Raw genomic sequence first — 15,832 nt, 5'->3', positions numbered from 1 at the left:
GCCTCATGAAGCCCAGATCCTCTGAGAGGGTACAGGTAGTTATCCAAGACTGCCACCCTCTGGCCCCCTTACCACCCCAGTCTACCGCCCCAACGCAACCCCCTGTTCCCCTTCATCTCTTAGTTTGTCTCCTATCACCCCATCCACTCCCCCATATTTAGCTGCACCTAAAGCTCAAAAAGGTTTTTCTATCCATCTTGCCTGATTGAATTTTATTCATGCTTTCTTCTATCAGATCCTTGATGACAATGTTTTAAGTTGATTAAATGTACTAGGCCTTTCTAAGGCTAATGCCACATATGACCATAGTTTACATGTGTTTTTCCCTCTCTAACATTTACTCCAACTAAAATAACTGACTACTTCAGGCCCCACGAAAGACAAGAGTTGTAGGTATGGGATAGGAGATTTTTGGATTCAGGAGACTTTTAGATACTCCTGAAATCGTACCACCCTGGGGTCAGCCATACCAACCAATCTTCTCCTGATATACCACTACCCTTTCTAAACCCGCCCTTACCCTTAGTCTTTTTTCTCCTCTCCCCAAATTCACCCAATGCATAGGCATCGTAATTGCTGCCCTCCCTTCTCTGCAGTCTTTGGCTAAGATTAAGTAATGGCATCTGCATTAAAACCATAGGTCTCTTACTACAAATTTAAGTAAACAGGGAGTAGGAAAGCTTGGAAACTGGAATATGGACCATGATGTAAGGAAGTGTAGGGCAGAAGTGTAAAATGCAGTAAAATATAGACATCTAATTGGAAGACACATTACAGCTCTGCCTTTCCTCACTCTTCTGTCCTCACAGGGCCAGGAATTGTTGCAAAACCAAGAAGGAAAAAAGGCAGCCCTAGCAGCAAAGGAATAAAGATAAAATTCTAGTATTATTTTTATTTATTTTATTATTGAAACAGTACTTAATGTAGTAACTCTTCTTGCAAGTATGGGTTCTTACTGGACTTATTAACTAGCCAATTTCTAAGTGTGGCCATAAAAGTAACAATAAGCTCCAAACATTAAAAAGCTTTCCAAACGTACTAGAGAGAGTAGTCTTTATTTTTATTTAGGACAGAAGGAAGATGAGCTTGACCAAATGACCTTCCTGGTGCTGAATCAATAAAACCAAGGGAGGGTTTTTATATAATGAGTACTTGGAAAGCAATTAATTCAGAGCACTTAGCCAATCTGCAGTTACCTAGCTTTCTTTCCCTCTAAAAAAAAAGTGGTAAGCTCTCACTTTAGGACTCAATTCTATAGCCTGTCACTGTGACAACTGGTGGAATTAAGCATGTTTCTGCTGTTATTTTCTTTTAACAATATGATAGGCTAAAAACAACTAGCTAGTTCTGTTTTCTTCAACCACATGGCCAATTAAAAGCCATCACCAGAATATAATAAAGTCTTGGCATCTAAATAGCCACCGGTATATTGCAAACCAATTACTGACCCCTTAACTTCACTCTGTTTCCTGGCCATAACCTAGTCTGAGTAGCCAGATAATACCCAGTTAGAGTTAGTCATGTCTATGTTAATCTACTCTCTCTAGCAGTGCAATAATTTAAATAGCCAACTCACAATTATTTATCATGTTTTGAACGTGAAAAATATGACATTATATTAGACGTATGTAAAATTCTATTTAGCCTGGTTTTTAGATGTAAAAAAGAAAATAAAAAATTGCTTAGGAAATTTATAATTCCCATTAATTGCCTGTTTTGTCACCCTCCCTAGGCATAAAACACCCATCCTCAGCTCTATTTCCTATTCTCTTTCCTTGATTAATTTTTATTCTTGGCACATACCATTTAACTTACAATAAATTTATTTCAAACTTATTCTTTTCACTGTCTGTTTTTCCTTTTAGAATGTAAGCTCCATGAGGGAAGGGTTTTCTTTTCTGTTTTAGTCACGGTTGAATATCCCACGACTGGAATAGAATCTTTCCTTAGACCAATGTGTTAGTTTGGAGCTGTTATGTACCCCAGAAAAGCTGTTATGTATCCCATGTTCTTTTAATCCATTCCCGTGGGTGCACACCTGTTGTAGATGGGACCTTTTAGTTAGGGTATTGCAATTGAGATGTGAACCGCCTCATTCAGGACTCCACTTACTGGAGTCTTTTATAAGAGAGTAAAACACATACAGAAGCAGAGAGATGAAATTGAGAGACATTCACAGAAAAAAGCCCCAGAGAAGCAGAGAAGAAGCCACTGAAGCCAGAATGTACAAGCAACAAAACCCAGGAGAGAAGGACAAACAGCTGTGGCCATGTGCCTTGCTAACTGATAGAGGAGCCCAATCAGTCTTCAGAGAAGGTATCATCCTATTGATGCCTTAACTGGGACATTTTCATGACCTCAGAACTGTAAATTTGTAAGCTAATAAATCCCCATTGTTAAAAGCCATTCCATTTCTTGTATATTACATTTTATCAGCTTTAGCAAACTGAAACAACCAGTAACCTCTAAAATGATGAAAGATGTTGATTGAACTCATTCTAGGAACTTAGGAAAGTCAAACAACATTATATAAATAAGAAACCAAACAAATAAAAAATTAAAGTGAATACTAATTAAGATTAGAACAAAAGGATTTAAGAAGGGATTGTTCAAATGTAGCAAAAGTACACTTATCCATAAATTAAAACACGATAATACCTCACAGTCCTAGGTTGAAATTTTTTAAGAACAAATTAGAATAATAGATACTTCCAGGAAATTTCAATACATAATACTCTGTGGTCAGTCTAAGAAAGCAATATGTGTTATTTGCTTTGCAGGAGAGTAAAAACTCTGAATTAATGGACACAAATTCATTTAAACATAATAGTTATTATATTTCAATTTATTTCCATGTAAATTGGTTGTTACATGCTGAGTTAGTACAAAGAATTATAAAAAAGATAATTAAATGCATTGTAAAATACAGAAAATAAGTGCAGCGTATTAGCCTACATGATTCTTAACTAAAAATCTTTGGATTTTGAAAGCACCACTTAACACCCCATTTGAAATCTGGCATCATATTCTCTGCCAAAAAGCATACTCTATATCGAATTAGATCATCATCCCACAGAATACAGAATGTCCATTTCTAAGGAATATGTATGTTCAACAACATACTGATATATTTTAGTAACCACTAAATGTCAAACATATCCATACGGGGTATTAACACATTAATGTTTTCATTAAAAAGGAAAGATCTCTTTCCTCATTATATTACATATTTATAAAATAGATATCTGTCAAATAAATTACTGCAAAGTAGTTCTAACTAGATCTTATAATACTTGAAACATATAATCGGGGCAAATAACCTTTAAAATGAAAGACAAATGGTGAAATTTAAGGTCAATTAATTTGCATAAATGTAATGTTAATAGTCTTTTCCTGCTTACATATTTTATTCTTAATTTATATGTCACTCTATTAGTTCCTTAACACTCTTGTAGGTCAGTTTAATTTTTTCCACTTTTATTTTACCACAAGTAATATGGAAATAGTTTATCATACATAAATATAAGGGGTTCTCATTCAAATAATTCAGTGTGACTCCAGAAACATCCCAGTATCAGTGCCATATTATCGTTCCTGCTCTATTAATACTTGATTTGAAATTAACAATTGCATGTTAGAATCTTGTGTGTCTAAAACTCATATGCAACTGTTGGACTCTCAGAATTCAATTTCAGGGAGTTCCTTTAGGCCATCAATCATTGGCCTTGGCATGCAGGAAAAGTCCTGCGACAAAATGCTTTATTCAACATTCTTCCTTTGCTTTGAATATAACATTAGTTGACATCTAAATTATTGGTTTTAAAGTTTTATCCATTAAGCTTCTACTATAAACACTGAAATGCATTCAAATACAATTGCTCAGACGATACTGTGTCAGCTTTAGCAATAAAACCACACATTGATTAAGTATAATGATTATAGTGTCATCCATGGTCCATGATCTTCAACAAATTGGAAAACGCCTGTAGTGCATGAATTCAATTATGGGCTAAAGTTGCACAGCAAAATATCCATTTATATATAGAAAAATATTTTTTTATTTCCTTGACTTTCCTTGACTCTGTTTATCTGCCATTGCCCATGGATTAGGGATGATAATATTACCACTATCATATCATAAAGGAATAATTTAATTGGACAAAGCTGGATAAAACACCTTTCTCTAAGAAAATTTTACCTCCAACTATTACCTCCACCTTTCCCTGAAACATTGTTGGGAATATCAGTTGCCCTGACTCAATTCATTCCAAACTACTAATTAAGGGACTAAGCCTACCTTGGGAAAAAGGACTATTCATTGTAGTTCATTTCAATCAATAGTGAAATGCCTGAGTATTCAAAACATACTTTTATTTTTTCCCTTTCATTTCATTATATTGTCCTGCCTAGGACTTAATATTAAACTCAAGGGTCATACAAAGGTTCACTACACATTTGTTAGGGACCATTATAACAAATCACTCAGCACTCAAATTTACTCTTACCGATGCCCATGACAGCACCTAAATGCCCAGTCTTTTGATTTTATTTTCAAGTTCCTTCACAAACTCACTGTAAAGTACCTGGCTGTTTCTTACATCAATAATTTCCAGAACAGTTAAAACTCCCTAAGACTTAAGCCTGATTATGTATTTACACATGTTTTTGAAAATGAGTTCTCTTCTTAGCTGAATCAATTTTAGATAAAATTATGTAACTCTGTGTACTTATGTGTGATTGAAAATACATGTACAAGCATGAAAACAATAACATATAACTTGGTATGGCCTATATCTATTTGCCATTTATCCTGCCAATGTGGTGGATTTACAGACAATCAGCAATCCACACTCTCCTCTAGAAAAGAATAAAGGAAAAAGAAAAGCAGGCTATGGGGATCTATCTACAGAGACATAGATAATTGTATTATAATATATTGACTACCTCTCTGAAATAGGAAAATCCCAAACAACTACAGTTAATTATACACTGATAATAGCACATACACACTTTCTTATCTAAAAATCATATATGGGGAAAATACATAAAATGTGCAACTTCCAAATTCTATAGCTCCAACTAAATTTAAGCTGAAATGGAGGCTCATATTGGATGGGATGGGATGGGATGGGATGGGATGAGATGGATGGGATGGGATGGGATGGAAGGGATGGGATGGGATGAATGGGACGGATGGGATGTGAAGATTAGAGCTATCAAGTCTGGAAAACCTAAATGTTTCCAATATTCACAGCAAAAGGGACAAATGTCAAGACCTTGATTTCACTGAGATACCAGTTTTCTTCTGCATGTGATAACATTCCTGATTACTCCCATGGCTATGCAGAACAATGATTTCTAGTTTGTTGTTAATTTCATTTGATTAATTTTCTGTGAATTTCATTTTATATTGTACAGATTAAAATTTGACCTCACTGGTGTTTAATGAATTTTCTTTGTAGGGGAAAATGACACGTTTTCTATTTTTTTTTTTTAATGTGTGATTGCAGATTGCAGACCATCTGGATTTTTACAAATGACTTGCAAATATCCCAAATCTTTTATCTTATGACAAAAGTGGTTCTCAGTTTTACAAATTAACTTACGACAAAATAGAAATAAAACAATACAAAATACTATGGTGAAAGAAAAAAAACATGTTTACCTTTCAGCAAAAGTAAATACATACCAAAGTTGTATATGAAATTGCTATTTGATAATCTACCAAGTGAACTTGCTTACTAACAAAGATTATGAAACAACTGTTGGCAAACTTTGATCAGTGGCTCTGTGGTTACTAAGTCATATTATATGTATCATAAGAAAGGTCATCTGTAGGATCTAAACAACAAAAAAAGTCATACAGAATGCCAGGGACGGTCTCTTCGGGACAGTTCCTAAAGCCAAGAGCTGTATGCAGCAGGAGGGCATCACACTTCACTGTGGTCACTGAGTTTGCTCAAATTCTGCAACATAAGAAGAAATAAGCACATGACACCAATCCAGTTCTTAAATTGGTACCATATTAAAGAACAGTAGTAAATGAAGCAAAATGCTCATCCAGGCTAAGAAAGTAGATGTTCTATGAAGACAGCAGATTATGGCAATTTAAAGAACCAGGTCCAAGTCAGGCTGCTGGTTTGAAAACCCAGCTCTACCAATTTAAAGTGTAACTTCCCTGGACTCATTTTCCTCATTTCTAAAAATGAGGTTAAATATAGTTGTATCTACCTCATAAAGTTATGACAAATTTAGTGAATTAATATAGGTAAAGTCCTTAGACTATTCTTGGAGCATAGTAAATAATAAATGTTAGGTAAGTAACAATATAGTAATGCTAATAATATTCTGTAAATGCATACTGTTTAATTGAATATAATAGGGATGAGTCTGGGAGACACCAAATGCTGTTCTACAGATGAGGAAAAGCAAAATGATTTTAAAAAAATCAAAGAAAAAATTACAGGAAAACAAAGCTCTAGGCACAGTTCTAAAACTAAATTATGAAGTCCAGTATTTGGAAAATAATGTCGACACTTCAGATCATGTGAGCACTGGAAACTAATGTTTCCGAAGATTGCAATATAGCTTAGAGGCAAAAGTATTAGGGTAGAAAAGAAAAAGCTATATTTAGAGTTTAGTTCATTTGAGAGAAGTGGATTCAAATTCCCAGCATAGTGGGTTTTAGAAGAAGCAATTATTTAACAAGCATGTGATTTGCACTTAATAGGTGATCATCAAATCCTCTAAGCAGTGATATTGTTGGAAGATTCAATTATTAAGCAATTGTTCAGAAGTGGCCCAAAAATACAAAAAAAGGGATGGATATGCTCCTTTCCTTACAGAAGAGGACTCGGAGAGGGAAGTAGCTTTTAGACGCCAGTGGCGTGATAGGCTAATATAAACAATGCAAAGGACTTGATTCTACATTCTAATTTTTTGTTACCACTCCTACATGCCAACATACTCAACTCACCTTATTTGAATGGATAGTACTTATTGCAGCAGATACTGATTCGAAAAAGATTTGTCTCTCTGAGTCTAGATTTGCATAGTACTGCATTGCTCTTATCAAGGAAGCTACAAGAAAGCACAGGCAATATAAGGATACATGGAGCAGCAGCTGGCTCATATTTAAAGTTAGCCAAGGGCTGTCTCTTACCTGTGCAGTGGGCTAATGAGACATCCACACTCCTGCTCTTACAGTCCATGTAAGCCTAGAGGAATTAAAATTGCACGCCTACAATTACTTTAGGATGGATGGTGGGAGGGAATAAGATGAACCTCAGAACAAATATGAGAATGTCTAGTTAAAAAAGAAAGCCAATGCTTGTGAAGTCGGACCACCAGAGGGAGACATTGTTACACAGTCGGACATAACCTGGAGAATTTCTGAAAGGGACTCCTCTTAGCAAATTAAGATTAATACAGCACAGCATTTACCTTTACTGCGACTAAAATTGATGGTTTATATTTTCCACTTTATTTAATCAAAATAAAATATCACATTTCCTTCCATATAAGAATAATATTAAACTTGTTGTCAACTTCTTTTACTGAAAGTCAAGGAACCATTAGCAAAAAGGATGAAACCCTTTTGGTTTATTCCTTACTTTAATATTTTACATTAACTTCAGCAAATTTACGTACTCTCTAAATACCAACCATAGATGGTAAATTGCGAACCCTACTAAAATCCAAGCAAACAGAACTGGCCAACTTCCATTTTTAAAGGTCCATCAAGATACGAGGTCCTGAAATCTCTTAGAATTGGAAAAGTTTAGAGTTGCGCCTCCTTTAAATCCTAGAATATGTCTAGTAGAAACGACTTACTGAGGACTCCAATCTCAAATTCACTCAGATCAAAGCCAGTCCATGAAAATGAGTGAAAGTAAACCCGGAAATGTTTATAACTAGATTTGTTTATATAATACTGATGTATCTTATATTAAATATATATATATATACACACACACATAGCTGAATTTACAACACATTCTAAGGGTGTGCACAATACTTAGAATAGTAAGCAGTTCTCTTTACATGTGGAGAATGTGAAATAATAGATGTTATCACTGAGCATAAAAAATGGATGGACGGATGGATGGATGGATGGATGGAGAGATGGACGGATGGATGGAATGAAACTTTACCACTGAATAAATGGCTCTTGTTTTTGTAAGTTAGAATAATTAAATTCAAGGTGACCACTCAGTGTTTGACTTTTTCTTAAGCTCAGTGAGGCATGAACACATTGCTATGGGTAATATGTTGATGCTGATAAACAATCTCCAGTTCACTGACCTCTCAAGTGTCCCAAATAGAAGAATGAATGGAGGTCACCCCACTTCCTTCTACCTACCAGTCCCAGGACAATGCTCCTTTAACTAAAGTAATTAAGAAAATAATCCAGGAGTGTTGTTAAGAAGCAGAAACATGTGCATGGCTGAGAAGCCCCTGTGGCTCTTTACTCTGAACCCTCTTTCAGGGTGGCTAGAATTTAGAAATAATATTAGTTGTAATGATATTAATTACATTTTAAGAAATGACTTTCATCAAATGAAACAAAAAGAGCAGTTAGAATTACTGAGTATTTATTAAGTGCTCTATACTTTTTGTTTCAAATTCTCATTTAGAGAAAAGCAAACAAACACTCTGGCCAAAATCACAGAACTGGTGGTTTTGAATGTATGGATGACGAATGGCAAATATAATTAATGGCAAATATAATTAATAATATAATGGCAAATATAAATAAATAAATACATTTATTTGCCATTAATAATGGCAAATAAAACACATCAGATGATTTATTCATCATTCTATTGATTTATTCTATTACATAGAATTTAAAAACCATTAAGATGAATAAAAAATAAAGCTCTTTTCAAAAAGCCAAGTACACAGATTTTCTGAATACCTTTAAATTAGTTCCTAAGCTCAGTGTGAGTAGGAACCCCCACCTGGCTAACCCTAAATCCTGATATGCAGTATCTAGAGGGCAGTCAGTAAATATTAGTGTATATTCAGAAACAAATTTCAAATGCAACTGAGCAAGAGTATACATTCTGGCCTTTTCTAGTAAAAGGACAATCCCGATCTAGTGTTTCTCAAAATATGATCCTTGGGCTTGCATCGGAATTACCTAAAGGTTGTTCAAAATGAAAATTCCTGGATCAAAACAAGACCCAAAAGACTGCATAAATGAGCACCCCAAATGACCCTTCGGCACATAAAAGTTTTGAGAGTACTTGTCCAGACCACAACACAGAGTAAATAAAAATATGAAACACAAGAAATCTGCCAATGACTCAGGTCTGTGCAGTTTTAAGTGCAAGAAAATAGGACATAATCATATTGAACTGTATGCCAAAATTGTGCAAAATTTATATAGCGAACCACAAAAAAATAAAAGCATTCTCAATGATAAAAAGAGTGACTTGACAAAACTACCACTAGATGTAAGGCCAAGGATATATAAAAATATATTATTTTGCATAATTTATTTGCTTTCTGAATATCTCCTAATACTGGAACAAAATCAGAATTTTATCACTGGAAGTTACTTTGGCAGTTATCTAGTCTAACTTCCTCACTTTTACAAAATTAATCATTGAGATCCAGATTTGTGAGATGATTTCCCCAATAAGTCACAGCTAGTGTGAAAGAGCTGAGGTTGCACTCTTAGATTTCACATGTCAGGCAGCTTCCCCTCCACACACTCTCTTCCCTTGTAACTTCATAGGAAAGCTATACTGAAATTTACCTTTGTACTAACGTAAGTTTTAAAGATTTGAAAATCTCAAAATAAATTTAAAATATAAATAATAAAAATATATAAATTAATAGAGATACAAGTTATGCAATATCACAAGAAAATAAAATCTACAATGTGAGAACTTTAAAGGCTACTGATCTTAATTTTTTAAGTCAAAAAAAATTTTTTTAATTAAATTAAATTTTAATTAATATTAAAATATTTTTAATATTTAAAAATATTTTACAGTGAAAGTAAACTTGGAAATGTTTATAACTAGATTTGTTTATATCATACTGATGTATCTTACATTAAATCACACACACATAGCTGAATTTACAATACATTCTAAGGGTGGAAGTCATATTTCCACTTCTGGACATGGTATTATGAAGAATACCACATCCTTCATAAATAAGTAGAAAACTGCACAAAAATTCTCAAACAACTGTTCTCAGACATTGGGTAAGAGAGACTGGACTGAGTCCCTCAAAAGGAGAAAAACTAATGAGGCAAGCCCTCTGATAATCCCAGTATTCTGACACAAAATATTTTCTAGGCCACTGCATGATGTGGCAGGTTCCAAGCAAAATGCAGCAGCCTTGCTTTGCTGAGAAAACAGAATGTGGGTCTCAGTGGACTTGGATGGGTGAAATTTGGGGGGCAGAGCAATGAAAAGGAGAAAGATATGCAAAGGAGGAGCTCCAGGACATTTTTAGGGCTTTAATTAAGTCTTTGGCTGAATGCAAAGCCATACTTATATAGGATGAGACCCTATGAGAACAAGGAAAGAAAAACTCCTGGAAAGCAAATACTCAAAGCTGAGGTGAATTTAGTTTTATAAAGTAGAAGCCAATGAACAGTTGAGGATAGTTCAGGAACAGACGATGTTCCACTGTCAAGACTCCCCCACCGCCAATTTAGGGGATTTATAGATGGAACAGAAAGAAATAAGCAAAAGGGTAATTTCTTGTTGATTTAGTATTTCACACACACACAAGAAGACCTGGAAAAAAAAAATCCCAGAAGTGCCAGAGTTTTCCTTGAATTGGCAAAGGCAGGGATGGGACCTTATGAGCCACCAGCTTTGGAGAAATATAGTTATTTCTACACATCCTGACCATAAAGACCCCATGAAGAACTTGGGTAGAGGAGCAGCTGCCATAGCCGGGGAGGCCAGAGAGAAAAGCCACCATCCAGATCCAGTCAGACTGTGCTCAGCCATGACGTGAAAGGGGACATCGTCCCATCACAAAGCCCCTGCTCACACAGCCTGTATCCTGCTGGGCATTTTTCTTCTCCTTCCTAGAAACCACACCAGGTGATTGCTCAGCAGACACTATGCCCAGTTATATCACATACCTGCGTTCTGCTCTCTGACCACCCTGTGTGAAGGCCCCCACTCCCGAACCCCCCACACACACATGGAGAAGCATAAAGAGATATTTCGGGGTAGCAGAGAGGCATGCAATCCTCCATCCTTTGGGGAGAACAGTGTGAAATGGGTGATGGAACAAGTAGGTTCAGGACCCCAGAGCTAAGACAATGACTAATGAAAATCCATGCTATTAAGTGAAAAGAAAGAATCAATTCAAACCCACGCTGTGTAAATACCTCAACAAGCATGGAGACTCCAGAATAGTCAAAAAAGGTTAATCCACTGCAATCCAGGATTAAAGAACACTTCTCGTTAGGGCAGGGCTGGGAAGCCTCTTCTGTAGGAGGAAGAGAGACTTGAATTAGGGAGAAGTCTGCTGCAGACTTTTTCGAATGGTAGAAAATAGCTTTGGCTTATGTTTAACAACACTCAGTCTGAATACCACTTAATTTTCTAACTTTTCAATTACTTACTATTTCTGAACTCTCTGATTACTGGTCATCAGAATGTTATTTCTGGTCATGACTACATAACTCAAAGAGGAAGGCAGAACAGGTTAGTTACCATTCTCATGTCGCAGACAGGCAAACGGAGGTTCAGAAGCTTTACATGATTTTGAAAGGATACTTTGCACTTGGCACTGAGCAGACACAGCACCAGGGCCTCCAGATATTCTAAACAGTGCTCTTTCCATAATAGCACACCGTTTTCTTAATGGACATGCCCAGAGTCAGAGCCCTGTTTTGTAGTTCCAGAAGCTCATTCAGGTTGGGCATTATACTAGAAGGAAGACTTCTGTGTAAGGAGCCCTGAAACCTAAGGTCCATTTGGTTCATGGTCAATCTGCCTTCAAATGTACCTGATGGAAATAAAAATGATTTTACTTAGGAGATCATGACCTCTTACTCATGGACATTTTTTGGGCCACAGCTTCCTCACGTGAGATGGATAATATATTTCTAAGCAGTGGCAGGCCACATCTGGGCTCCTTCTAAGGAGTGAAGTGGCTCAGAGTGGATCACTTAGGCTAAGATTCCCCACTGTTAGGAAGTACAGTCTAACAAAGAAAAACCCAAATTTTATTTGGATTATGAATTCTTTGAAATTTAAATCTTCACTGGAATAGTTCTGCCCTTTAAAATGGCCTAAGTTTTTCCCCTCTACTGGCTACAGAAAAATGGAATTAGGTTATCCCTCAATTAGCACTGGAGAGAAGGATAGGGAAATAATGCCTTTAAAAAACTGCTGCCTAGAGGTAAAAATAGGTGAGCAGAAAATACAGACACTGAAAATTTATATAGAGCAGTCATTTTTAGGGAAAGGAGAAACGCTACAAAGTAATTCCTAATGTATTTGAAAGTGTATTTAGATACAGGATTTGCTCTCAAATTTCACTTTTAGATCTATATTCATATTATTAATTCAAATAATAATCATAGAGAATGTACTATGTTCAAGAAACTTTTAAAAACATAGTGGATGGAGATGACTCCCAGCAATGAGCCTGGCCCTGGTACCATGGGATCAACAATGCCATCCTGACTAAAAGGGGGGAAAGAAGTGTAACAAATGAGGTATCAGTGGCTGAAAGAGTTCAAACAGAGTCAAGGAGTCAAGAAGCTGCTCTGGAGGTCACTTTTATGCACACTTTAGTTAAACATTGCTATCTATCATAACTTGTCAACGCCCAACCAAAACCATTCCTGCCAATCCTAAAGAACACTTAAGGCATTATATAAGATTCTACAAAGGTTCCATGTACTTTCCAGAAACGTACAACTTCCAGATAGATCCCTGGATCACACAAATCCTGAAATGCAGAGGGGCCAGCCTCTCCAGAACATCAATTAGTTCCATCCCCCCTATCCTATATTATCGACAGCTCCTTCCAATTTGAAAAAACTAGGATGGGCACAGCCCAAATACCGCTAAAGAGGGGGAGAAAGATCAAAGGTGATGGTGGAGTTATACAGAGAAGGTCAGGTTTAACAAATGAGTATGACTGCTGAATAATTAAATTGATATTTCTTTCATTCTCCAGTATCTTAGGGCAGCTAGAAGTAAAACCTAAAATTGTGGAATTGTAGCCCATTCCAAACTCTGAAATCTGTTCTACAACTAATTGTTATGGTGTGCTTTGTAATTAATTGGTTTTTTGCATATATGTTATTTTTCACAAAAAAGAAAAAAAGTTGATTGTGATAAATGCACAGTTACATGATGATCTTCTGAAACATTGTATATTTTGGATGATGACAAGGTATGTGAATACATAATATATATCAATTAAAAAAAAATGTACTGAGTGATACAAAAGTCAGTAAGATCCTGACTTTTGTCTTGAGCAAGGCTGAAAGAAGTCTCTTGGAGTAATCAGGGAAAGTTTCACATAAAAAAGTGGCCTTGAAGGATGTATAAGATTCCAAAAAGGAGAAATGATGTAGAGATACGAGCCTTCCAACCACAAGGGACAGCCCTAAGTGAGCACTAATGCTAGCTTAAGATCTCCAACTCCTCCTGCCTCCATTCAGTCAACATGTATTGAGTACTTACTATGTCCCAGCACTCCAAGCGCCTTCTGTTTCTCCCAGGGGAATAGGGCTAGGCAAGTAGTACAGATTCAGGCTATATTTCCATTGGCTTGAGACAGTAAATTAGAATCTCACACAAAATTGAAAGTAATCACAACTGATCTAATCCATTGACCACTCAGTAGTAATCATGGCCATTCCTTCTGTGCCTAATTAAGCAGAAGATACCCCCCTCCCCCACCATGCTAATGCAGGGGCTCTTACTTAGATCCTCAAGTAAGACGTGTCACTGTTCTTAGAGAAAGTAGGGAATTAAGATTGCAGGGAAAAGGAAAATACATGTCCTAAGCAAAACAGGGTTATTGATTGGTATTTACTCCTTTTATCTCCTAGTTCCACAAATACACACTCATGTAAACATACACACACATATACACATCCCACACCACTGAGACAGAAAAAACCTATGCGGGTTCTGCATTAATTAGATACTTTTGTTCTATTTTGCTAAGAGTCAGAATTGCCAGGCCAGTATTTTAAAAGAGGTTGCTAAGACAATTAGCTCATTATTTAATCTGTGACATGTATTTCCTTGCATATTTTTCACAATTCATAAGTACATTTGTATCCAATTTGGAAAGATTTTATTGTGTTTTCAGAACATAAAAATATTTCTCTAACAATTAAGTGTTAGGTAATATAAGCTTTTCTAGCAAAATTCAAAAATGTATATGACCTACATATATTTAATATTTAATACATATATGTATATATATTGAATTAGATATATTTTTTACAAAATTTCATTTTGTCTAATCATGTTTGCAATGTACAATGGAGTTTAATATTTGAAGAGTTCCTAAACAGATCTATTTGAACAAATATGCTTTAGAAAATAAATTTAAATGCTTTAAAAGCAAGGGTAAGTTGGAGCCAGTTCATATAGGCTCTTGAAAGTCTTCATTAAGCATCTCTTCCTGAATCCATGTTTAGTGACAGCATGTTGACAGGTACAAATCAGGTAGAGTAGAAGTAATTACACTATAGAAATTGGCAAGCACTACAAATCAGGGCTTTACCTCCCCTCCCCCAGAGTTGGTTGTTAAACATTTATGGCATTTCACTGCTAAAAGATGGGTATGCCTGCTAAATATAAATAAATCAGTATTTTTAAAAATCTAATGGCTTTGATTAATGACTTAAACCATTGACATCTTCTGCAATAGATCTTAAAATGACATTGATGACATGATTTGATATTACAAGTAATAAGGTCCTTATCACAATCCATTTATGCAGAGCAATGATTTTTTATCATAGTGCATATTTTTAAATAAGTGGCTATCTAAAATTCAGTGTCCAAAAATTTCTGTAGAAAAAATGATTAGTATTGATATTTAATCCTAAAAATTTTAAATTAAATGAAACTGTGAATTTTCCTGAGATCTGTAAGCCTTATGCTTTATTTTCTAGAACAAATGATAATTTTAATAATATCTACAAGAGAGGCTGTGGTAAAAAGAAACTATAATCTGAAAGAATATTAGCAATTATTTCATTTAGAAAAGATGTCAATGCATTGCTTTAACTGAAGTAGTTTACAGAAATTATTATCTATAATTACATGCCATAAGTTCTTTCAAGCCAATTCCATACCCAGAGCAGACAAGGCTGATCACTCATGGTACTTTTTTCCAGAGAGTTCAAGCAAATCCAAGCAACACGCTAGAATTTTTATCAACTCAGTGGCTCAGCAAGCCAGTGTTAATTGATCAAAAATTTTGCTGCCAATATGAACTTAAAAATACTATGGCAAAAAACAGTGTGTATGTATGTAGAGAGATTGATCACTGAATCTAAATGGCTAGAAAATGGTGAAAGGTACAGATAATTCTTTAAGAAATAGATTTTTTTTCTTTTTTATCCTACCATATTTATTTCACTTCTAAATTATAATTGTCACTCTTTATTTTATTGTAATTGTTTCATAATATAAGTAGTAATAGATTACTAACCATGAAAAGGTTTTGACTTTATCAATGGTGATACAAACATATCCCTTCCAATATCTACAGAGTGCATTCATGCCATTGCTTGCCTTTTCTTCTATTTTAACACTTGAGTTTCTTCTTTGCTGTTCCTTTAATCAAAAATATTTGTAGACTT

General features: G+C 35.3%; 1 protein-coding gene across 2 annotated transcripts in view; it reads right to left on the bottom strand.

The window, feature by feature from the left end:
- Positions 1–2,877: 2,877 nt before the first annotated feature.
- Positions 2,878–15,832, bottom strand: part of SLC26A7 (solute carrier family 26 member 7) — a 125,163-nt gene continuing 112,208 nt past the window's right edge. The window contains exons 15-18 of one of the 2 annotated variants that reach the window (XM_077167175.1): positions 11,372–11,472; positions 7,163–7,217; positions 6,977–7,080; positions 2,878–5,966 (exon numbers count right to left, since the gene is read on the bottom strand). In XM_077167175.1, the coding sequence (XP_077023290.1) occupies positions 5,931–5,966; positions 6,977–7,080; positions 7,163–7,217; positions 11,372–11,472 (296 nt within the window). In that variant the 3' untranslated portion in view covers positions 2,878–5,930. Of the gene's footprint in view, positions 5,967–6,976; positions 7,081–7,162; positions 7,218–11,371; positions 11,473–15,832 lie in introns of those variants that run through there. The other variant, XM_077167176.1, reaches the window with a different exon arrangement.

Source organism: Tamandua tetradactyla, chromosome 6 (assembly GCF_023851605.1).
Source record: "Tamandua tetradactyla isolate mTamTet1 chromosome 6, mTamTet1.pri, whole genome shotgun sequence".
Lineage (NCBI taxonomy): Eukaryota > Metazoa > Chordata > Mammalia > Pilosa > Myrmecophagidae > Tamandua > Tamandua tetradactyla.
Note: the sequence above shows the minus strand (reverse complement) of the source record. Positions and strands in the feature narration are given on the sequence as shown.